Source organism: Dendrobium catenatum, unplaced genomic scaffold (assembly GCF_001605985.2).
Source record: "Dendrobium catenatum unplaced genomic scaffold, ASM160598v2 fragScaff_scaffold_1117, whole genome shotgun sequence".
Classification (NCBI taxonomy): Eukaryota; Viridiplantae; Streptophyta; class Magnoliopsida; order Asparagales; family Orchidaceae; genus Dendrobium; species Dendrobium catenatum.
Window position 1 is genome coordinate 3,542,512 of NW_021319579.1, and position 26,538 is coordinate 3,569,049.

General features: G+C 35.6%; 1 protein-coding gene across 1 annotated transcript in view; it reads right to left on the reverse strand.

Annotated features, from left to right (window-relative positions):
- The window catches only part of LOC110103250 (fumarylacetoacetase), a 32,424-nt gene that overhangs the window by 1,130 nt on the left and 4,756 nt on the right, over positions 1–26,538 (reverse strand). The window contains exons 3-13 of the mRNA XM_020831880.2: positions 25,546–25,604; positions 25,350–25,474; positions 17,494–17,568; positions 15,090–15,165; positions 14,829–14,928; positions 14,685–14,744; positions 14,516–14,586; positions 13,994–14,056; positions 13,807–13,871; positions 7,415–7,511; positions 7,174–7,299 (exon numbers count right to left, since the gene is read on the reverse strand). Of these exons, the coding sequence (XP_020687539.1) occupies positions 7,174–7,299; positions 7,415–7,511; positions 13,807–13,871; positions 13,994–14,056; positions 14,516–14,586; positions 14,685–14,744; positions 14,829–14,928; positions 15,090–15,165; positions 17,494–17,568; positions 25,350–25,474; positions 25,546–25,604 (917 nt within the window). The remainder of the gene's footprint in view (positions 1–7,173; positions 7,300–7,414; positions 7,512–13,806; positions 13,872–13,993; positions 14,057–14,515; positions 14,587–14,684; positions 14,745–14,828; positions 14,929–15,089; positions 15,166–17,493; positions 17,569–25,349; positions 25,475–25,545; positions 25,605–26,538) is intronic.

The following is a 26,538-nucleotide window of genomic DNA, read 5'->3' on the forward strand; positions in this document are numbered from 1 at the left end:
TATTTTCTATGTAATTGTACCATGTTGTCAATTATGTAGTATCAGCTTTGATCCTCACTTACAAATAGATGGTCAATGGTTAGGCACAATCACAAAAATATTGATATGAATTTCATAGAAAAAATATATAATATCTTACAAAAAAATTCACGAGAATTCTCTATGAAATCTTTTTCCTTTTGAATTGTCTACCACTAGCTCGGTTTGATTTATCCTTTTATTTAATTAAAAGGATTTAGTTGGATTCCTTATAAACTAATTATTTAAGATATTCATCTGAGTCCTAACTTCTCTCTTCCTCTCACTTCATGGGCTTGGTACAGTCCTTCAGTAGGATATTTGTATCCTTAGAAAAATTTTGGAACCAACACAATCATTGGCGTCGAGAAGGTGGATCATATCCAAGAAAATGAACTATGAATTGCTCGATGACATTGAAAGATCCTAGCATGCCGAGTGATCTAAATCTACGCCATTTCTAAGTACCTACATCACATGGAAGATGATTTAAAATATATTTGAATGCTTTCGACTAGTCGCTCTTCTTCTTCCTTCCCCATTTGACAAAAATCTAGCATGTCCATCATGCTCCGACATCACCTAACTCTAGGAGTACTGCTCCAGCTCATTCCCTTGATGGCATTCCTTATCTCCAAAGCAGAGTACAATGAAAACACTTATTCCTTTCAATCCTATAAAGCGTAAGACATAGTCGGCAAATACTTTTTCAATCTAGATTGCATAGGTTTAGCTACTTTCTAAGTTCAAGATGTTAGTCCTAAACTTGTATTAAGGAAAGCTAAACCTTGTCGACCATGTCAACAATGCGGTGAAATGTCATATGCTTTTTATCACTTTTGAGGATGCACCATTGCGGGCTTCCTTCAAGAAGCATTACATTCTTTGTTGGCTCCAAGTTACAATTTATCACTCAATTCAGTAACGTCTAGAAGCTACTGAAGAAATCTCATGCTCTCTTGAATAATGAGACAGAAGTCAGGGAAGTCACTTTGTATTTTTTCATATAGTTTCAACAATGGATATTGGATGCATAAAACCTAGAATCAAATGTCGCTCAATCAACACTATCGCTCAAGGAGTTGTTTGAGAAAGTCCTTATTATGCACTTGACTTGTAGCAGAGCCTGAGACCTTAGCCAAGAAAGTTATTGGACACATCAATGTGAAGGAATACAATCAAGTTACTTCACTTTTAAGACATTCCAAAACTATAGGGTATTCAAAAATATATCTCAAGGATCAAATGAAACAAGTCACGCTAATATTGAGATAAGTCGATCAAGAAGCCACATTACCAACATGATAATGTGTTTCACTCCAAGAATCGAGATAGGGGCATGCCGACTTACAATCCTTCAACAAAGGAGAAATCACCTCATCATCAGAAATACCCTGAATTATAATCCTCTTCAAATATTGCTAAATTTTCGCCAACCGTTGCCAGTTTGAACCACAACATATACTTATGACCCATTAAAATATTACATTTTTATAAGAATCATAATCATCAAGGGTAGTCACCACCTTAGAAATCTCATTGAAGAATTGATTTGCATTAGAAGACTCAAAGAATTCATCCTTAATGACATAGTAAATATCCAAACAAGTCGCATGTTAAAAAAAACAAGAATGAGTATGTCCCAGCATGAGTAATTCACATTATAATGATGGTCCCGTCAATTCTTAATGAAGTTGGGAGTAAGGTGCCAAGATAAACAACCCTTGAAACTTTGGTCGAGAAATGATCATCATTTTCCAAGGTCCATCACTTCCACCAAAATAGAAAAGACAGATTGGGAATCCCTACAACAATGCTATCGATGTACTATTCTTACTACCAACTATCAAATTAGAAGTATATTAATCAAGATCAACACTATGAGTTCTACTAATATTATATTTAAATGAGTTTTCAATCAAATAAATCATAATACTTCAAGTTGGACCCATTGACGTCTCCCTCAAAGGGAGACTAGAGGCCCAATCATGGTAACATTCACTTAGGAGTAAGGCCACTTGTGCATTACATGGACAATATTCATTATAATCAACGTGCCTACTACCTATAATGTCATCTTTGGCCGATCTTTGTTCAAGCTTCGTGACAGTAGCCCTGACTTACCATGTTGCAATAATTTTTTAGCAAAAAGCTGAACTCTCACTATCCTTGGAGACTTGTTGGAATCTCGAAAATGTCACCTACAGGCAACAATATTTGTACAAGGAGTTCTACAACACAAGGTGAGACTTCTAAGACAACTGAAGTTGTCATTGTCTCATAGTCACAATATATGCATCAAAACTAGGGCTGCAAATGAACAGAGCGTTCAACAATTAGCTCGTTCTTAATTGTTTGATTAAGTAATCAAATAAGCTTAAATATTTTTTTTAAATACTTGATAGTTAAATAAACAAGCTTGAATAACTATGTGTTCAACTCGTTTATGCTCATGAATAATATCATTTAAAGCTCATGAACAAGCATGATATAAATCTTCATAAGAAGCTTGATTCATGTTTAATTCAAAGACCATGAATAAGCTCGTTAAAAACTTGATTAGTATTTGCTATGGGGTCAATCAAATATCGTTATGAAAATGAGGAACAATTTAATATAAATATTTTATATTTATTATAATTTAATAATATAATAATAATTAATCAATAAATTATAAAAGTAATTAAACATTAAATATCAATTAATTAAAATAAATCAAGAATATCTATTAAATAAATATTATATACAATTTAATTAAAATTATTTATATTTATAATATTATATTTTTTTGTTATCATAAAATGATTTTATTTTATAAAAAACTAATTTCATTAATTGTTATAATCTCTCATAGAAATAAATTTGTTCATGAACAAGAGATATTTATTCATGTTTGTTGGATTGTTTATTTAAAGTGTTCATGAACAAGCTTGTTTAAAAGAAGAATTATTTTTTTAGCTTATTTGTTTGTGAATGAGCTCGTTTGGTAGCTCAAAAATACTTATTAAATATGTTTGCGATTAGGCTTTTTTGATAGCTCAAAAACTTTAGCTAGATATGTTCATAAACAGACTCTATCATAATTGTTTGTTAGTAGGCTCCATAAAGCTCATCTGTTTAAAAAATGAACCGAGCTGTTGACATCTAACTGTCGGAGAACCAACCAACCGACTGAAGCTCCCGACCAACATACACGACACAACCGCCCCCGGTCCCACCTCACGATGATTATCGCCAAAACGAAGCGACTGTTCATTCAAAAATCACAAACCGCCTCTCTCACGACATATAACCGAAGAACCCTCTCTCATTCGGGATGAACACGCACAGATACGCAACGAGAGAAGAGATGAAGTTTTCAGAACTTACCTCTCAATCTCCCATCCGCAAGAGGTCCGCCGATTCCAACCAAGTCGACTTACCTCTTCCTGCTCCGACGACCCCACATCCAAAGCCGACCAAGGACCGGCGATCGGTCTGCTGCCTCTGCTTGCTTCGTCCTTGTCTCCACCGAACTCCGACCTCGCCGACCCAACATCCGCCGGCCGACTCCAGCGCCGATTCCCTCGTGCGTGACCCCGTCGCCCTGAGCCCTAGTCCGATCGGGTTATACCCGATCCTTCTCTCCCTCTCTTATATATATATAATAAAATGAATAAAAAAAGAAGAAGAAAAGAGACAAACAGAGAGATGTGAGGATTTTCAAACAGGTGTCGAAGACCACGGCTGTCGTACCTTAGGTCCGACCGGGATGGTTTGAACTTGAAGACCTGCGTCGTTGATTTTTAATCCGGGCAGATGGTTTTAAAATTTGAAGACCTCACGCAGTCGATCTTAGATCCTGGTGATGTTCTGAAAACAAGACCCTACGCTGTCTGACCTTTAGGTCAGGGTAGAAGAATGTACAGGCAGTGCTCGTCCCGATTTCTCCTCGGTGGGAGAGCGCCAGGAGGCTGCCGAAATTTTCAGTGAACAACAAAGGACTTGGACTAAAAATTAAAAATTGATTTGAACTTAATTCGAATATAAAATCAAATTAATAATTAAAAATCGATCAATAATATTGGAATTGGAGCTCAAAATCAAACTTCTCATCAGGATCTTACACTCAACGAGATAACAAAATGCAAGGTCATTATAAAACTTGAATGATAGCAATATTAGGAGAATGAGAATTTTGTTTCTAAGTAAATATATAGGTTCAAATCAAGTAGTAAGCCAACTTTGAAACGTATAAAATGTTGTAAGCAACTAATGGACATCATTGACTTAATATATATTATATATATTATTTATTATATATAATATATTATATTATATCAAACTGATAGGAACCAATCTAAATTTTTTGGAAATGGATAGCTGTAATTTGTAATTGTGTGATTAGCAAAAATGCAAATAACAAATCCTTTTGTGTTGCGTGCTGAACAATTGTCTTGATAAGAAGAAATTTCAAAATTTAAGAGCCTCTTAATGTGATTGAGAGAAGATTTTGAAGAGATAAATTTAAAATGAAACTTGAAACTATGAGTTAAAAGAGTATACTCAATATTGCAAAGATAAAATAGTAGAGAATAACTATTTGAGGAATGTAAAGGACTATCTGTACATTGCCGACCTTAAATCTTCTTCTTATGAAGTGTGTAGATTGATAAATCTAAGAAGTTGAAAATAATCAAGTCACAGACTTGGTTCTCCAAAAACTCAACATCACATCTACTATTATGCATCTACAACATATAGAGAGGCAAAGAATATGTGAAAATTACTATGAGTCATCATGTCCATCAATTCTACATGAAAACTCTTCAGTCAATTATTCAGGAAAAAATTTCAAGATTATTATCAATCTATGAAATCTCTATCTTAATCAAATACACTATAGACCACTCCTATGTTATTAAATCTTAATAAGGTCTTATTTAGGCTTCTTTTAAGCACCATCATATATGATACAACTACCCATCATTCATCAGAAGCACATCATAAATGCATAAGAGAAAGAAGCAATGAATTGTAGTATACTTAATAGATATATAATGAGATAAAGAAATTTCGTAAGCAAGCTAATGCAGTGATTGTAAGCAAAACACGATCTTCTAAATGTCTATTGCATAAAAACCCTTACAACTATAGTAGATGATACGATAAAGTTGAATAAATTGAAACAACACATCTTCTACATATCACAACACAGCCTTAACTTTAAAAACGCCAACAGATCCAACACATGTGTACAAGCGAGACAGAAGCCGTTTGTAGGCTCTAGAATAAAAACTCGGCATTTTTCTAAATAAAATCTCACTCTCACATAATGGAATCATATTTAAAATTTACACAAAAACCCACTTAGTATTAATGATATTATCCCATTAAATTGAAAAAAACAACCTGCATCGTAGCTGCCGAATCATCATCGAACTGAATTCAAATCCAATAATCCAGAATCTCGCGGGTTAAAAATTCAATCATCCTCCTCCTCAAAATGCACTGGAGTCGGCAACGACTTGAATAACTAAAATGCCTTCCCAAAATCCTACAAAAAATATAAGACCTAATCTGTCACCCGATGATTCCGAATTGATCGGAAATCTCAACCGAAGGTCAATTTTCAAATCTCAAAAATGTCAACAATCTCATAATCCAACAAAAGTCTAAATTCTTGAAATAAAATCAATCACCATTATAATTACAGATCACGACCCAAAAGCCCGTATGTTCCCATAAAGCGTCAAAAACCCTGAATAATTACATAGGATATTCGATAAGGCATATAAAGCCCCTATGAGCTAAGGTGGTTCTACTATATCCCCTTAGATAAATATCAACCCAGTTACAAGTATTTCTTAGACGAAGCAACCGCGATGGCTGCCGACAAAGGTGCCTTCTATCAGTGGGTCGACTACCTCCTCTACAAGTAGACCAGGATAATAGACATGCCGGACGACAAACCAATGGACTATCAGCGGCTCTCTTCATTCCCCCACCACCAGTTTTAATTATGGTGATAAACTCTAATTCCAAATTCAAATTTTCAAATGCCAAAATTAAACCCCAAAAATATATGAATTAATCATAGTTCATAACCTATGTAAAAGCTTGAACGACTAGCCTTAATCGAAAGTTCTCTCTTGTTATCAGAAGGGGTAATTAACTATAGGGGCTTGCGCCTATAGGAAACCAGCACTCAGATAAAAAAGTCCTCACCAAATGAGAGCGAAATCTCTGGATAGTGTCTTATCTAAAACCCAATCTGCCTTCTGAAAATTTCCCCGGAACCTAATCTCGTTAAAACTTTATACCGTCATCGTCACACTTAACAGAAAAATAAACAGATGGCGCAGAGAGGCCGGGATCACAATCAAAAATGGGAATTTTTCGGAGCCCACATGAGCATAAACCAAATATGAACATATATCATTTTAAATGAAACAAGCTTGCACCCAAAAAAAAAAAAAAACTCAAATCAAGCTCAACTGAGCTTTTGATAATAAATGAGCTCAAACATGAGCAAGCACCTTCCTAGCTTGACTCAAATATTTTGTAGCCCCAATCAAAGATTCATTCATTTTAGAGCATCAAGATCAACTCATCAATTACCTTTAAACATTAGTTTTCATGTGGTATGCAGCTGAAATGCTAGTAAGCGACATAAATGTCACCTATCATTGATTGAACATCAATAAATAGACTAGGCCAATAAAAAAGAGAATTTGATACCTATTCATAAGGTTTCAACTAGGTTCTCTATGAACCAATCAATCTTTAAGAGATTAATTTGATACCTAGCTTCTCTCTTCTTTTGCTCATTAAGCTTGATTCATTTCTCTAATAAGGTCTTAGTATTAACAGTAAAATATACACAATTTCAATGCCCTTATATTGTTCAAAGTCTTGGTAGCTAATCAAAGACATAATTATTTAGTTCACAAATTTGGACTCTGATAAATGCCTTTTAAACCATAAAATAATAAACTATAACCACAGAAGAGAAAAAAAAAAAGAAGAAGTAGATAACAGAGCAGACCAAAGTTCAGAAACAATATTATATTATACATGAACCATCTAAGCAAAAGAAGTTAATAATAGAGTAGACCAAATTAATTGAACAAATATATCACAATATACATGTCCAGCAAGTTTATGAGAACAAACCTCACAGCGCCCGGTAATAATGATTTCATCCCCATCTTCCAAGAAACTCCGAGCTGAGCCGTTTAAGCTAAGCTGGTTTTGTCCATTCCAGGTTAGCTCTAGCAAGCAGCCAAGAGAATCTCGGTCCTACAAATTATATATGAAATTCAAGTAATTGCAACCAAAAAGATATATATTACCCTAAAATAAAAATATTCAAGCTTTTTTATTCACTAAACGATGAGAAGATATCTTTACATACAGGTCCGCTTATTGTTCCAGTGCCAAGAAGATCACCAGATCTTAAATTACAGCCATTTATGGTGTGGTGCGCTAGTTGTTGCGTGATTGTCCAGTACCTGAAAAAGCATACAAATTAGAGAGAGAGAGAGAGAGAGAGACATTCAAAGGAAAAAATATAGTAATCCATTCAAAATCAATTTCCTCAACATGAAATTCAAGTATTTTGATCAATGATATAATAAATGGTAAGAAAGATAGTTTAGCATCCAAGATCTATTCAATGGTTACTTCAAAGTCAAATTCCACTTATCTTGACGCAACTTGACTAATCAGTTTTCAGTCTAGCTAGATATGGTGAAAACAACCTGCCTTCTTGCGAGCACTCAGTGATTAAATCTTCTTTTTAAGAGTTGCCGGTGTGATTCTCATTTGTACCTCTCTTTTTTCTGGTAGAGTATGGTTGGGTTCTTGGGTCTACTAGAGGACTTTAATCAGCAGCAACAAATGGATGTTTCTTATGCTCAATTGACTGATTTTGACGAATTCAGTTCTAACATAGGAGATTCCAGTCATTCTTAATGTGTAGCAATTTTCCTTCTTACAATAGTTAGTCACTCTGTCTCTCTTTCATGATTAGTAATGTGTAATTGATCAGGTCCTTCATGAAGAAGGCTCACAACAACTTTCTTCTATATTTAAAATATGAGCCCAAGCTCCTTTATTCTGGGTCAAGGCATATGATCACGAAATGAAAGTGTAACAAAGTTACCTTTACCTTTACGCTTCACTGTTGACCCTCATGTTATGTCCAAAGGGAACAAATGGAGATAAAAGAAAAGTAAAAATCCCACGTACATACCTCGTATCCCGTCGGATCCACGAATCCTGCTGAATCGGCGCCAAACCGATCAAATCCCGCAAATCCAGCCGACGTTCGCGTCTCTTCCCGTATCTCCTGCGGCCTGCCTCGATCGAGCGCCCAAGTCATCGTTAAATAGCGAGGGGGCTGCTTGACTCTCTGGACACACACGATCTCCTCTCCCGCTCACACTCCCTCTCTCGATCTTTCTCCTACCAGGCGGATCGGAAGTTACAACAGTCTGATCGGAAGCCACGATCGGAGCTCCACCCGCTGCGAAGGCAACGTTCTCCCTTTCGTGCACTCCTCCGGCTCCATCGACGACTTCCCCTTTCTCGTTGGTTCGGAAGTTACGTCATTTTGATCGGAACAAAAACGGGAGTTCACGGGCTGTGGAGATAACTTTCTCCCCTTCGACGTGCCTCTCCAATACTTCGAGGCTGTTCGACTTTGCTCACCCCGGCGACATTCCCTGTCCGTCGGATCGGAAGCCAGAGCAGGAGCTCGCTCGCTGTGAAGTTAATTTTCTCCCTTCCGGCGCACTTCCTCGCCTCCTCCGTGCGATTCGACTTCGCCCCTCCTCCGGCGTTGGAGGCGTTGCCCCTCCAACGCCGTCCCTACCTGTCGGACCGGAATTTGTACATTTTGATCGGAAGCAAGAAGGAGAGCTTGCTCCGTGAGCATAACTTTCTACCCTTCACGCACTCCTCCGGCCAAATCCCGTAGATCCATTAAGCCGAGGGATTCCTTTTTATATATATATTTTAATTATAATTATGTTAATTAAATATGATTAATTATAATTAGAAAAATGCTCCACCCACTCTCTTTCCTCGACGTTCGTGTCGGGCCGGCAAACCACCTAAGCACGCCTTTAGTGCGCGTGGTAGGAGGGAACCTGGTGCGACACCTACGACGAGGTAGGCGAGTGACCCCTCGATCCACGTGCCAACCACGACAACCCCGCGGAGGTATGAATCTTTATAAACTTAAAACCATACTTTAATGTTCGTGACAAACCAGAGAACCGCCCCAAGCACGCCTTTAGTGCGCGTGGTGGGATGAGACCCCGGTGCGGCACGTACGGCGAAGCGGGGTAACTTATAAGTACCCCCGGGCGGGGGGAAATCAAAAATTTGCTTTTCAAAAATGCTTTTTAAAGCCCCAAGCACGCCTTTAGTGCGCGTTGTGGGAGAAAAAAAATAAAAATAAAACCGCCGCGGTGTCTCACAAACACCAACCGTGCACGTCTTTAGTGACGTGGTGGGTAGGTGGCCTCTTGGCTTTTCCCCTAAACGGGGGAGACGCCGGGAGGCTGCCGAAATTTTGTCTGAAATACAGACAAGGACTTGGAACTCAAATACAATGAACTTTGTACAAGAAGTCTTAATTTGGACTTGGACTATTCATACTCAAATTCAAAAGACTCGGACCGCAAAAGACATAGAACTTGTACTCGAACAAGAACAGGGGACTTATGAACATGAACTGGACTTATGGATTTGTTTTTGAATGAACTAAATAGAAAACTCATCTTGGACTCAAATGGACTTTAATCAAATAATATGAACTTAATTAAGATGAGTAAATAACAAGGAACTTGGATCCAAAATAAACAAGGCTCTAAATAAATCTGAACATGAAATGGGTTTGGCATGAGCCTTGGCCCAAATTTGATTTGGACTACGAGAGACTTTAGCTCAAACTTGAGCACTAACTTGAGACTTGTGAACTTGGTTTGAACCAAGTGATAAGAACTTGAATACGACAATAAGGAATTAATGACAAGAAGTCTTCATACGTAAGTGATATACAAATATTATTTGATGTTCATGGGTTCTCAATCAAAATCAAATGGAGAATTCACATAGATAAGCATGTCACAAATCACTAAGCAATGGATTGGACCTCCGAATAATAGATGCACAATCCTAGAGGAGCGATCATATGAAAATTGCCACATGAACAAGGAGTGGTGAAGTTGATGTGGCTCAAGTCATTCGATCAAAGTGATATGCTTATAATGACTAAATGAGGAACGTGGAAATATGCCTACAACTAGTAGTGTAGGGTTTTCCCACAAATATTTCATAGACTTTTTGCCAAGCAGGATTTAAATATCAATGGACAATGATTGTTGAGAAACCACTTTCAATGATAATAGATTCATAATGTATGTAATAAGTCATGCATGGATGAAGATTCAAAGTTGATTTGAGAAACATGAGATAATCATAAGTTCCATATAGACGATGTCACATGGCTCTAAGTAAACGCACTACAATTCTTTGCAAATATCAAGAGCTAGTGTACAACCGATATATCAACCCCTGCAATCACTGATAATAAACAGATTGCATAAGTAATGGGTCATTTATGGACATAGATATACCCACAATAGGTTATCTATGAAAAGATGCATAAGTTCCCATGAATCACTAATGGAAGCCCATTGTACATTGGATTTGTTATCTACAAGAAAATACCAGATGATGTGTATCATAGGAAAGCACCTATAAGCCATCGTAGAAGACTTGGTGTAGGCTTGACATATAATCTATGAGCAGATACCGCAGAATTATAACAAATATGGAATTTTGCAAGATTTCTACAAGCTACCATAGAAGACCTATTGTGTACCCAATACGGTATTCACAAGCAAGATGCTAAAAAGCTACAACAAATGCAAGTACCTACGGGCAAATGCAGGAGATTCGTTAGTGCACTACGATCCACCTGTAGAAAGCAACGAGTAGTGCACGACAGTCTACCTGTACGAAGCAGTGAATAACTCTATTCAGAAGCTGCTACGCCACGCCACCGGATATGCAACCCTTGTACAAGCAGACAGAAGGCGTCAACAAAGTCTGAAATAAATACCCCTGCACGTGCACTATAAATTGTATACACATAGGTACACTAAAGGGGAACGTACAATCTCAACCCGCAAGGGCCCCGGCGAGCGTGTTATTGGTACACACGTGACGTCTAGGGATGTTGCGCGAGTTATTAAATTTGAACCCGATCCTTCTAAGTATATAAAAGGAGTCGACAGGGTTTAATTATAAAATGCCCCCAAACTCGCATGGGCCCCGGCGAGCGCGTTATTGGTACACACGTGACGTCTAGGGATGTTGCACGGGTTGACAAGTGAATTCAAGTTCGAACCCGATCCTTCTATATGGATCAATAGGAGTCGACAAGGTTCGAACCAACAAACAAATATGTGGCCGTGGCGCCCAGAATATTTGTTTTTAATATATTCGTATTAGGCCTTCAAAGCCTAAAATTAAGATAATTCGCTCTCAAGGGCACGAAGTCTACGAGAAACCCGATCCTCGGTCAACAGCTCTGCCGAGTTGACAAGGTTCAATCCATAAAGAGAAATGACCCTGAACACCCCGATGATGGCCGCGTTGAACAAAAATCTCAACCGGACGGTTATGACCCGGGGCCCTCTAAACCGAGTAGTTTTGCCGCCAAATGGCACCACAGATAGCGGTTATGACCAGAGCCAATATGCTCCTTAGTGGCGTTAAATCCTTGAGATATGAATAAATAGGATATGATCGATAGGGCACAAAGCCCTCTGTTAGCTAAGGTATATTCAAATTTGTCCCCTTAGACAAACATTCACCCCAGGTCTACAAGGTCCCCTTGGACGAAGCAACCCATGACTGCCGACAAGGATCCTTCTGTCAGGTTGGGCCGACTACCTCCTCTGACTAAGTAGACCAGGGACCACGATGGCCCGGGACGACGGAACAATGGGATCTTGATCGGGCCCATCATCCATTCCCCCACCATCCGCTTTAAGTGCTAGGTGGTGAAATTTCATATTTTAAATATCAAACTTTTCAAACCTACAAATTTTTCTCAAATTCCCAAATATCTAATCTTTCTAATCTCAAACTCATTGCTGCTACTATATGTCAGATAACACGTATCTCTACATATCTGATTGACGACTAGCCTTAATCGAAAGTTCTCTCTCGTGATCGGGAGGGGTAATTAACTATAGGGGCTTGCGCCTATAGGAAACCAGAACTCAGATCATAAAGTCCTCGCAAAATGAGGACGAAATCTCTAGGTATTGTCTTATCTACAAATCCATCTGCCTTCCAAAATTTACCCCGGAACTTATCCGTTAAAACTCCCCTCTCTCAAATAAAAAGAAAAAAGCGAGCGGAGGCCGGGGCCGAATTTTCGGAGCCCGCATTCACCTACGTTTTTCATAACCTGTCTCATCAAGGAATCCAAGGCTTGAGGAATAAGTTGTGCTTGTGAATTTGTAAATCTTTAACAGTTTTGATTCTCGAATTCTGAAATTTTCTACACAAAATCTGATTTTAATTGGCCTAATTCCCCTTCCAAGACTTCTACTTTCCTTCTGACCATCAGTAACCTGGATCGAATCACTCTGATACCAATTTAATAGGAAATACTTGTAAAAAAAGAAAAAATACCTTCTTGAAATCAGAGTTCAGCAACTTGCAACTCAATTTTTGGAGAAGAAAGTAGAGGAATAACAATAAGAACATTCTTTATTTGATAGCATATGAAAGAAAATATGCAAGGTACAATGAATCTTCAATTCAAGAGGAAGATCCGGCTCTCTCAATCCCTATCCGATGACTAGAGCCCACACAAACCTAAGAAGACTCTCAAAGTTAGCAAACAACAAAGATAACCCTAACCCTTCCCATTCATTGAAAGCATACAAATATTATTCTAATTACTAAACAGTTCTTCCCAAATTCAATTCCCTCCTAAACTGCCCCCTCCTCTTGATTTTCATTCAAATAATGGGCCTCACAAGGGGGGTCGGCTGTTGTTTGGTTTGCCTGGAATAAACCAAGGGCCGGCCCTTGTGCTAGGCTAGCTGGACCGGTCTAACACATGCCCAAATGGAATTTAAATTTTTGGGCTTTTAAGAATTCCACTTTCGAGAAAAATGATCGTGATTCCAAGTAAAAACAATGTTCCTTGTTTCATTTATTTAATTTCCAAACATTCCGATAGAAGATGTGATATGATGAGATAAAATACAATAGAAACAAAGATAGACAATGAGTTAACTATTCCTAATTGACAAAGTGAGATATTTCTTTCATGTCCATTTAGCACTCCACTAACTTAACTTTTAGTAGTAACGATGACAATGAAAAAATGATCAAAATGGTCCCTTGACTCTTTATGAAAAATCGAAATAGTATCCACTATATTAAAGAATCATTTTCGTCCCTTGACTTCGTAAAGAATAACCAAAATAATATCACCATAAGACTATTTTAATTCATTTTTTAAAGACTTTAGAGATCAAAAATGTCATTTAATATAGTTGAGAATGAATTTTGATCATTCATAAAGAGTCAATGGACCATTTTGGTCCTTTTCCCCGGCAACAATTTACCAAAAAATTAACTAGCATAATTTATTTGAATTTAGAAAGAAAAAAGTAGTTAGCAGACTTTGCACATAATGAATGTTTGCACAAAAGTCACGTATGATGATAGCACTCGCTATTAGAATTTTTACCATGAAATACTTACAGATGTTTGAAGTTACTCCTTGTAATTACTGTTGCTTGTTCTTGCCCTGCAGGTTTGATCCAGACCTTGCAGTGAAAGATGTTGCAATGATTATGAACAAGGTAAGGACACATCAACTTAAAATTTACTGGTTATGATACAGTAACTACAAAGTATTGAACGGGATAATGCAACAAAATAATTATACCTCCAAAGGAATGTCATAATTTATATGCTTCTTTTCAGCTAAATATGGCAACGGATGAGGATCCTGCAAATTAAAACATATAGATGTTCCTATAATGATCTCCCAGTAACAAGAATGACAAAATTCCTATAGATCTAATCCTTTGTGCGTATGTGCACAGATAGGTGCATAAAGATGCATGCAGTCCCAAGTAACAAAAGAAAAGTTCATCTTAATTAAAAAAAAAAACTTTTTACTCGGATGATAAACCTCTTTTGACGCCTCATTATTCTTTCATGAATTACGTGCCTCCTAATTTATTAAATGAAGACATTGCTAATATTATACCCTCTTGGTACAAGGGCATGGATCTTCAGATAGGATGGAAACGCAGTTTCTTTGAATATGTAGGCCAAGAAGAATAGTATGCATCTCCGCTCTGACCTCAAGTTACATTTTAGCAAAAAGAAAATCAACTTTCTTTTGCTCTTTTATTTCAATTACTAAAATGGTTGAAAAAGAAACAGCAAAAAGTCTATTTACCTGCTTTGGGGGATCACAAGCAAAAGGTTCTAGAGCCTCAAGGGTCACAATCCAAGGAGAAATTGTTGTACCTAATTGCAGTTATTACATTAAATATCTCAATTTAACAGGCACTGGATTATAACAAGAAAGCAAATGGTGACAAAAAAAAACAAGAAATTTTACTTACCAAAGCTCTTTCCGAGAAAAGGCCCGAGGGGGACATATTCCCATGCTTGGATATCCCTGGCTGTCAAAGCAACTCTAGTTATTGGAAACACCAATGCCAGCTAAGGAACAAATCGAAATTATTAGGAAAGAGAGCAGTGATCACCACTCCAGTCATTCATAAGCACGAGTCCAAAAATGTGATCATATGCCTCGTTAACATTAATATTTTTGCCTAACTGATTGCCTGGACCAACAATAGCGGCCTGGAAAGATATTAAATTCACCAAGATGTCAATAGCAAACTTTGAAATACTACAGAACAATCATGATAAAATTATAAACAATTTAAATTCCAATTTAATTAAATTATATGTAGTAATAAATTATAAATTAAAACTATGATTTTCAAGTCACTGAAACCAACCATTTCAAGTTCAAAATCCAGTTTCTTTGTGGGCCCAAAGTAAGGGAGTGAACTGCCTGTTGGATGACCTTGACCTCTGAAAAATAATGCAAAAGAAATTTTAACAAGTACAAAAAAATGAAGGTAATTATAGAATATGTATAGAGGGAAAAGGAGAAAATCATATACAGGTCTAAAAAGACTAATAAATTGAGATAAAGAAATAGTAAGACGTCACAAGCATAGTTGATGTCTGAAATCTATTAATAGAATAGTTAGCTATCATGCCATCAATGTTTAACAGAAATAAAAAGGAGATGTACCTTCATAGATTTTGTATTAAACATTTTGAATGCTAAGAATGACTGAGATTTTAACTCGAAAATCAAAGAATGCTCAAAGATTGAATCTATTTTTTGCTCAGATGAGGCTTGAATCGAACAAAATGAGCCAAGCCACAAGCTATAATTTTGGCTCAAGCTGATTTCGTGCTGATTTCAAGCTAGGCTTAAATCGAATAGAGCTAGTTTGAAATTGGCTAAAAATATAAATAATATTTATATTTATAAATATTTAATATTGTTAAATTTTAATTAAAAAATAAAATAAAATGATTTCAAGGTGGCTCAATTCAAATTCAAGTCAGATCAAAATATTGCTGATTAGAGCCAAGTTAGTTCAAAATTGATCTAATTCAAGCCATAAGCTGATTTCAAGCTTCCTTATAGAGGTTCAAACTGGTACTGGATGGGCTTGAAATCGGCTCATTCACACCCCAAAGCAGGCAAAAGGGGCATTCTCCACAATAAGATGGTTTTTTTGCAAAGGATAAATTAAGGTTGTTGTTTACTACATGTAGCACCTGTTGACCTCTATAGAAGTTCCGGGTCGAGCCAATCATGCATCTCGAAATGCATGTTGTTGTCTCGCATGCTAGCTAATTTTGTCTTTTCTCATTGCGCGGCAATATAGGTCTCTTTTCTGGGTAATTTCGATGTTCTGGATGCAACGGTGTTGTCTGTTTCATGAATGGATGTCGTTCGAGCGACCTCGCATAACATTGCACCCATAGTTTGTTGTTTTTGTTCACGTTCGCTCAAATCGAACATGAGGGTCCTCTCATAATAATTTTGACGTCCCGGATGCAACGGCGTAGTCTGTTCCATGATTAGAAGTCGTTCAGGAGATTTAGTGTAACTTTGCACGACCACCGGATTATTCGACCTTGTTATGCACGAGTGATTTCTCTTTGGAGAATTCAATACTCTGAACACGTCAATGCAACCCATTTTACAAATTGATGAAGTTCGAGAGATTCAACATGACGTTGAGGCGTTTTGAGCCCACTACGAACGACGTAGTGTTGATCGGTCCCTCTTCTCGGCCAACTAGCTTGCAGTGATTTGGAGTGTATGTGGAGGTCAACATCCACTTAAGCCAAACTAAACTAGATGTAAACAAAAAAAAAAAAGAACATAATAAAGGAAAACACATTCAATTCTCATAGGCAGATTATCATAAACATGCTTGAACAAATAAATTGAAATTAAACACAACAAAATAAAGAAATCAAACTAAAACATTGTATAAATCATTTATTTGCCCAACCTTTCCAACGACTATAAACTTAAAAATCAACAACAATTATTAAGATGTAAGGAATACTTTTTATACTAAGCAATTATTAGGAGATGGTTCAACAGTTTAAAGAGAATATTCAAAATTGTATTTAAAACAATTATAAACCACGGTTGGCATCAATATAAATAAAAAGGAAAGTTTTTTTCCCCAAGCAGGAATAATAGCTTTTTGTATTATAAGCCGCTTTTTTAGTGAGTATTCAAATTTGCATTTAAACACTTCAAAACCATGAGCTGGCACCAAAATAATTAGAAAACAAACTTTATTCTGAATAGGAATAGCTGATTTTATAAGTACTTATTAGAACATTTTTCCAAAGACATGCAAACCATGTTTGGTGAACCTCCAGAGAAAAAAAGCAAATAATTTTTTTCTTGCTTGCCAAAGCAATAGCACTCAAAAGTTCATGTATAGGATATCTAAATTTTAATTGGAAATTTTGATATGTAAAAAAGTAAAACATCCAAGAAAGCTACATAAGATGCATTTTAGAACAGAGGACTTGCTTTAAACTGTCTATGACATTCTTATTCATTAATACCTGTTGAACAAGCAGACCACTCGCAAATGAAAAGCATAAAAAACACTCAATGACCTTCAAAGTAGGCAATAAAGCATTTACTATTCCAGGTAAAACAAAAAGTCTTAATCATTTCCCATTGCAATATGTCAAAATTGTTTGAAGGTGAATAAATTGTGAATGATGAAATGAAGAGCTCAAAGAAAGAAAACACATTTGTAGAAACTAATAACAAGTTTGGCAATATCAGTCAACAATCTTCACCTTGGACGAGTAATATTTGTCCCAGAAATAACCACAGACGAAGCCCGCCCATGATAAGCAACAGGAAGGTGAAACCTGTCATTTTTATTCACATATTAAATACAGATAGTATTTAATCTAATAAAATTCAAATAATAAAATTCAAGCCGTATAAAGTGAAACGGAGGATTCTGAACTACCAATAGGATAATATGAGACGTGAATGCAAGCAAATAGGCCAGAGAAGCAGGGTGCTTAAGAGTTCAATCATTAAGATGTCATCTATATCAGCTAAAACTCTCAACCATTGAGATATTATCCATTTGGACATAATAACTTCACGGTTTTGTCCCGTTGGTGTAACTCAGGAGGTCACACATCCTTGGAGTGCTCCCATACAAGCTTGATTAACTTTGGAGTTTCTAATGAAAGTTCAACCATTACACCAAAAGGCATTTCGATATTTAAGAGTTTAGATTTATTTTTTTAAAGTCTTCACAATCTCCCTCACTTAGATATTTGATGTCCATGTCAATTTTCTTAGCCCAGAATCATCCACTAGATAGATAGTTTATTGTGAAGCCCCTTAAGAAATAAAACTAAACTCTTAAACATTAATGTGTCTTTTTGTGTAATGGTTAGAATTTCATAAAAACTCCAAAGTTAAGGGTGACCTCTCGGGGTGGTTGATCTCCTGGTAAGTTGCATCCTATGGGATAAAACCGTGAGATCATTAGACCAAAGTGGACAATATCTCAGTGCTTAAGAGCTTGGGTTGTATCATCAACATGCACAAATTAAGTATCATAAGCCTGGAAGCTATGTTTGAGATTTAGCACAAATTTGTAGCATTAGATTGCATATTGCCTTACATGTAATTATCTTATTGTGAAAGATTTGATGGAGCTTGGAAAAATCTTATTTTTCCAAGATATATATTTAAATTTAGATGAATCTTAATTATTGTGTTAAATCTTAACTAATTTGTTTAGCTCTGGAGCACTAAAAATGATGCAAGAACAAAAAATATTAAAAATACTATTTTCATAGTTACCATGGGATGGGAGGGAGAGACATTGTGAGTTAAAAAGGAATTGTTGTTGGGATTATCATGCATAAAACCCACCCATCGTCCATCTCATTTCTCCAAATTTAGGTACTGATTTCTTGTTTATAATCTTGCTAAACCCCTCTCATAATTTATTGAATTAAAATCATTGAAAAAATGAAAATAGCAGAGGCATCGCCAAAGCCAAAAAAGAAATTAACAGGGATGGCCTTTGGCTGGTGGATAAGCAGCACGTGACCTATTTTGATGATAGTATTGCCAGGACTACCCCTTTAAGGATTTTGCATGGGAGGGATCCACCCCATCTGATATACTACGGGTAGAGCACTACACCAATGTCCATTATAGATCAGTACTTTGAGGAGAGGGACATGATACTAGTAGAACTCAAAGGACATCTGCTGAGCGCTCAACAACTTATGAAAAAAAAGGCAGATGAACATAGACGAGAATTGCAGTTCAAGCCCGAGACAAAGTTTATTTGAAACTGAGACCACACTAGCATAAGACACTGGCTAAGATGAAGAATGAGAAGCTATCCCCACATTACTTTGGGCCTTATAAGGTGATCGAGTGCATTGGGGCAGTAGCTTATCATCTGAGGTTACCAGCATCATCATCGATACACCCAGTGTTTTATGTATCACAACTGAGGCATGCTATCGAAAATCACACGCCCTCTTCCTCGCTACCGGCGCATTGACTAAGGATATGGAAGTGATTCTGGAACCCATGGAAGTCGTGGGATTACGTTAAGGGACGACAAGAGCAAATGAGGTCCTAATTCGATGGAAGGATCTACTTGATTATAAAGCTACATGGGAATCGTATGAGGTGAGCAAGAAACAATTTACATCCTTCCAGCTTAAGGACAATATGCATTTTTGGGGCATAGTATTGATACGACAGGAGCCGCACGAGGGGGGGAGCGGACCCAACAACTGCCAGCAAGGGTCGGTCCAGCTAGAACTGAATCAAGCGGAATCACACAGGGAGGGGGGGGATTTCGGTCCGTGTGGAACCTAGCAAAAATGTTGTTTAGGAAAATATTTCATTATATTATGTGGGGGGATAAGGAGGGAAATATTTCCAATTTTATTTGTTTAGGATAACTTATTTAGGGCTAGTTGTTTATGAAGATTGTCTAAATCATGTTTAATTATTTAGGAAGCCTAAATCATATTTGATTTTTTAGAAAGGTTATATTTATGTTATTATGGCTAGGTCTATTTACGTGGGAGTTCGGATGAAGGTTAGGACCATGATATTACTGATTTTATTTTCCTAACATTTTTTGTGAGCTCCTAGCAGCGTCTAGGGTTTGTGGGAGAGCTAATATACCTCTCGAATAATAGATCAATTGTATCTTGTTTTATTTTTGAAGGAGAAATCTTAAAACAACAATTATATTTGTGTTCCTACGCTTTTCTTCTCTTTTGTTCGTTGTTTTCACTTCCAAGGCGCATCCACTTGCTCAAAAAGGAAGGGAAGGAGGTGAGGAGAAAAGGAGAGGAGAGAGGAAAATGAAAGTTGGCTTTCAGGATTTTTTTGTCCATCGCTCCTGTTACGAAAATTGTTTTGATTATTGTAGGTGACTTCTGATCTACTTTTATTTTCAAAGATTTTGATTTAGGAATTTATTCTCCTGTCTAAATTGATATTAATTGTATTTTCTCTTAATTTAGTGAACTTCTACCGCATAACTTTTAGTATATTGTAGTATTGAATATTATGGCCATTTTGAATGGGTGATTTTGTATTTTTATCGGTTGAAACATTATTTATTGTATTTTGTACGATTTCGATTTGGAATAAGATATATATTGATTTAGATATCCTGATACGAGCATATTGATGAAACAAGCATTGTGAATGAATAATTGCTAATTGTTATAAATTATATATGTTCATATATTGCGTGCAAACAAGAAAGACTGATTATTAAGATAGGTGGTTGAAGATTAATTTTACCCTGTACACGAAGGTGGGCCGACGGATTTTCCTTAGGTTTGTGGTGATATCCTGGACCAAGATCAAGATCAAGATTGAGAGTTATAAGGAGTTAAGATGCCAATAAGTAATAGTGACAACTCTTCAAGAAAGTCACCTAAATATTAAATTAAGATCAAGATATTAAAATGAATATGATACAAGTATGATTACAGGATGAACACAAGCTAGAACTTTTTGTTTTAGTATGATTACTTTTATACTTGTATAAATGCAATGTTATTGATATGATATTAAATTTAAGATTTAGTGTATTTAAGATTAAGATATTTATGTGATTCAGAATACTGATACGATACTACTGATGAAGTCCAACTACATGGGTAGATTTTATACGATATGTTGTTTTACTTATTGATACAATTCTCTTATAATTTGATAATACAAAATGCAGTTTTGGTTCATGAATAATTTTATGATTTTTAGCTTTGTTGCTTTAGTATCCGTACATTGTTTCTATGCTTAATGATTTTCAAATTTATAGTTTTGCATAGATTCATGATCATATTGAATGCCACTTTTATGATTTAGATAACTATATGCGTGTTGTTTCCTTTCTGTGCTTTGTGCAGTTGCAGGTATTGACTACTTTGCTAGGCATTATAGCTCATTATGTGAATTTAATTTATTTTTCAGGTCAGGGTAATAATCCAATAGTAGGGGTGTAAGAGAGTTGAGTCGACTCATGAGTCAGATCGAACTCGACTCGTTAACGAGCTCAATAGCCAAGCTTATGAAGCCATGAGTTCGAGCACGTATATTATACGAGCTTGAGCTCAGCTAGGCTCAACTCGTAAGCTTGTCAAGCCGCTCGTTTAAATTAAAATATATTTAAAATCTAATTTTAAATAATATAATAAAATATATACTAAATAATTTTAATTATTTCACAAGTCAAGCTTGAGCTTTCTTGACGAGCTCAAGTGAACCAGTCAAGCTCGAGTAATCAAGCCAAGATAGAACCTAATGATTTTCGAACTAGCTGAGTTCGAGCTCAGCAAGAGTCAAACAAACTTGGCTCGATTAGGCAGATACTTGACTCGACTCGTTTACACCCCTACATAGTGTTGTGAGGTTGATCAGAGTTTGAATTATCAGATTTTATTTTGTTCTATATTTTCTTTTTTTCTTTAGTAAGGAGGTGAAAGATAAATAAATGTATTGAAGGATCTCCTTACTATTATAAATTGAATTTTGAATGAATGAATATAGAAATATGTTTTGATGAAATTGATTTGTAGTGGATTTCACTGAAATTATTAAATTTAATGGATAATTAGTAGCTCTGGTAATAACTAAGAAGATAGAAAATATACAATCATTTCAATTTAGATCTTAGGGTGTCACATCTACCCGACTACCCTTACTCAAATTAGCTCAACAAGAACTGACTATGCTAGCACCTTTATACATAAGTATGTCATTATTGAAGTCGCAATACGAGGAGAGTAAAGCTTAGGGTCCTCATGCATATTTCTTCACATTTATCCATTGCATTCACGCCTCTTTTCCCTCACCATAGTAAGTCATGATAAGTCGTTCGCTTTTGTTGTCTGCTTAGCACTTGGCAAACACAAGATACCATACAATTACATTCTCACACAAGCCTCCTTTCCCATCATCTTCTTTGATCGACACTAGCATCTTCACAGGTCACCATAAATATTCTTTTTCCCTCACCTCCTATACCGAATGCAAGCCCTAGTAAGTTTAATGTTGCCCGTTGTTGGTGGGCATTCAATAGCTTCTTTTTCTTCTTAACTTTTATTGACTTCAATACAAAGATTTATCAAAGTTGCAATCAACTTTTGTGCTTCCTCTGACCTCATTATGGTCATGATATAATTCTTATTTGTTCCTTACAGGTTTCATTATCAAGCATTTTCTTTCACAGCCTCTCTGCCACTTGAGCCATATGCCCTCAACATTTTAATTAGGCATGTTAAAAGATTTGATTGTTCATAAACATTGATCTTGGTTTTGATTAGGACAAATTTGAAGATGGGTTATATGATTAAATTCATGATTGTGCCATTAATTTCACAACAATAATAATTAATCAAAATTAATTAAGGATCACTTTATGCTTTACTAAGATTACTCTGTACTTATTAGTCTAATGCATTCTTTACTCGATTCCTCTATATGTTTGCACGTGACTAATTTAAAGTTTTTATAATTACTTAGGGCTTTCTAGTTGATCCTCATTTGGTCTAATTCATTTGCGTCTCAATAGAATTTCCCACAAATAACATCAAATATAAACAGGGATTAAACCAAATGAACAAGGAACTATAATTTGCTCAAGAGTTCCCATAAAGTAAATTCTAAGTCAAGTTACTAATAAGTACAAATGGGCACAAAACACTGCACAAACACGAAGGTGTAAGTGGATTGGTCCTATGTCCACTACACAAGAGATTAGGGCTTTCTCTTATTAATCTCGTATATAAGAGTAAAAGTTCTCAAAATGTCCAAAAAAATCACTTTAGTTTTCGTAAGCATTCTTTTTATATAACCAATCTAATTATTATTCCTCCTAAATGGGTGTTATATTTTGGAAGGGATCCAAGTAAAACAATTCACTTAATGACACAATTGACTTTCTTTGAATGTTGATCAATTATGAATTATATTAATGAATGCAACTTATTGATGTACGAACTAAATGGTTATGAATCTAAGTGGATTCATTTCTTTCTAAATGGAATATGATGCCTTAGTGGAATTAGGCTATGTGAATGTATTGTAACATCAACTTTTGGACTGTCTCAACTAATATATGAATGAGTATGATTTAAACTTCATAGTTGAATCTTAATTTGATTTATATATGGGTCTTCCACTATATATTTATAAGTCTTGATAGAACCCATACATAATGTTAGCAAAATAGCAAAATAAAAATACAGGAGCCTCCCCACCACACTAAGGTATTCATGGTTGGTATTTCTCTGCCTCAGTTTTATAGGTAAGACAAAAAAGAGAGACATGCAAACTTTGATCAACAAAGCTGAGACAAAAGTGCAAAACATATTTTAAGGGCACTACCTCAGTAGGAGTGCAACATAAAATTTTCTTACAATGCCTCGCATTCTTAAGGTATTTCTGAATTTTTAGTTTATTAAACCCTTAACATTTTATTAATTGTTGGTAGTGAAGGATTTTAAGAATTATTATTCTATTACCAATAAAGCTTTGTTATAACTTTTTATGTCTTCTCTGTTGAGCACTCATAGAGAGGGAATTATTATGGGTTTTGAGAGAAGCTAAGAGGATCAGAACTAGAGTTGTAACAAGAATACATGGTAAGGTGTATCAAGTTGTTGCAACATTGAGATTTTAAGAGGTGGTTGAAGGATGCGCCAACTATTTCAAGAAGTTTGGTGCAAACTTGTCAATTAGGAGAGAAAAAAATATGTCTATATTGTATTATAGTGAACCTATTTAACTTGGTCAAACTCGGTCAATTTGGTCCGCTATTTTTTTTTTTTTCCTTATGGAAAATGATTTAAAGATCATTTTAGGTCAAGAAAAATTTAGAAAAATAAAGAAAATTATGGCATTGAATCTTGTACAATTAATTGGGACTTGATCAAGTTAATTTAATGCCTTAAGCACTAAGTTAATTCATTTTCAGATTTTATTAGATTTACTTTATGTTAATAAATTTGTTTCATCATAAAAAATAAAAATAAAAAAGAAAACCATCCATTACATCTCATGCATTAATACTTCCAACCCAAACTCCATTACATGCAATAAATCAAACATGTGCCTATCCTAGTTTATAACTTTCATCCAAATAAGTGCAAGCATTATCAACTCAAAGTTAAATTTCAATCAAACATTAATATTAGCAATTCAAACTAAAATATATAATTTCATTCCCAACCAACCACCTAGATTATTATTTTTTTAGTAGTTGTATAAAGTTATAGAAACTTCAACTAATAAAATAATTGACGCTTGAAACTGAACTTTGATGACAACTGCTGATTGTAATCTAAGGCCATGACGTATGACATGTAATTGAAGAAGCAGGCGTGTGGCAGCACCATCATGTGACAAAGTAGTCCGCCAATTAGGAGAAACTTTAATGTGAAGGTAAGGAAAAATCTGCTGTAAAACATTTAACTATTCATGCATTATGAGCATGATGACTTGGCAGATGAGCTCAAAAAATTCAGTACTTGTGGGAGAAAGCATCATGGGATCATTGGATGTATAACCATCCATCTGAACAGAGCTATGAGCAATCCGATCATGACCTATTCAAACCTGGCAAAAGATCGGCTCAAAGCCATACAATTTAAGCTTGATCTGAGGCAATCCTACCTCTACATTAAGCTTGAACCAATCACCAGTTTAGCAAGCTTGACTCAATAATGTCAATTCAAAACTGATCTGAGACAGAAAGCAAACTAAATTTCAATCTATGTTCAATCTTCTAAGATGAATTATTTTCCAAAATCTACAAATGCATCCACGCATCCATACATAGCCATAGAAAAGCATCGACGGGTTTCAGCTCAATTCAAATATGATTCAATCAAGGCATGGCCCTTCGATTTAGATCTGTACTCAATTTGAACCAAAATTAAACCCGATTGTGATTGATCATTGATCTTACTATCAAATTATGAAATAAGAAAAAAAAAAACTTCTAACAAGAAGAAAATTGGTATTTAGCTAAGTGCAGAATTAAATAGTTTGTCATCATATCCAATGGTTTATATCACACATCATTTCTTTGATATAGGATAATAAAATGAATGAAAAAAAAAGGGAATGATACCAGTTAGGCATAATAGGGTTCTCCGGCCCTCGAAATATGGTTCCACAGTTTTTAGTATGATACATGGAGCAGAAAAAATCTGTATAGTCTCCAATTACAACTGGTAGAAGCATCTCCACCTCATTCTGTTTAGTCGAAGACTCCAGTTAACTCATTTAAAGAAGTACTAAAATAAAATCCATGCATGACAACTAACCATTGGTAGCAGGGACTTGTTCCTCAAACTTATATTGTCACGTAAGATTGGCTCATTATCTGTAGTCACAGAAATAAAGTTAGTTGCATTATTCTAGACTTGAATCCATTGAGTAAATGAACCAAATTCTGCTTAATTAAACATGTGATAACACCTCAAAGTAGATGAATCAAATGGTTGAATCAAACTTCAAATGATATGAAGTGTTTTTGAGCTTTAGCGTACATTTCTTATAGCTTAGTGAGGCTTATGTTTCCTTACGCTTTGACCTCAAGTTTTCAAATTTTAAGTCCATTAGTTTCAACAGATTAAATGATATGATTTAGAGAAAGCATATGATAAAGTTCCAAGAAAAGTGCTCCAAAGAGTTCTAGAAAAGAAAGAAGTTAATAATTCTTATTTTCAAGTCATTAAGGATATGTATGAAGGAGTTCTTACTCCAAGTATTTTACTATTTCAGTTGGATTACATTAAGGAACAACTTTAAACCCATATATGTTTGCTTTAGTCATGGATGCTCTTACTAGACATTTGCAAGAATATGCACCCTAATGTATGTTTTTTGCTGATGATATTCTTCTTGTTGATAGTACTAGAGAGGGAATTGAAGGAAAACTTGAATTATGGAGGTCAACCTTAGATTCTAAGGATTTCCGTTTGAGTAAATCTAAAACCGAATACATAGTGTAATTTTTGTAGTAATATATCTAGTTGGGGGATTGTGACTTTGGTTGATCAATTCATTAATAAGAGTACAAGTTTTAGATATCTCCGTCTATTATTCAAAGTGATTTTGAAATAGATGGGGATATTATTAATAGAATTCAAGTTGGATGGTTAAAGTGGAGGAATGCATTAGGCCTGTTGTGTGACCAAAAAGTACCCCTCAATCTTAAGGGAATATTCTATAAGATGGTGGTGAGACCTGCAATGCTTTATGCCGTAGAATGTTGACCATTAAAAGAGAAGCAAAAAATTAAGTTAAGTTTTGCA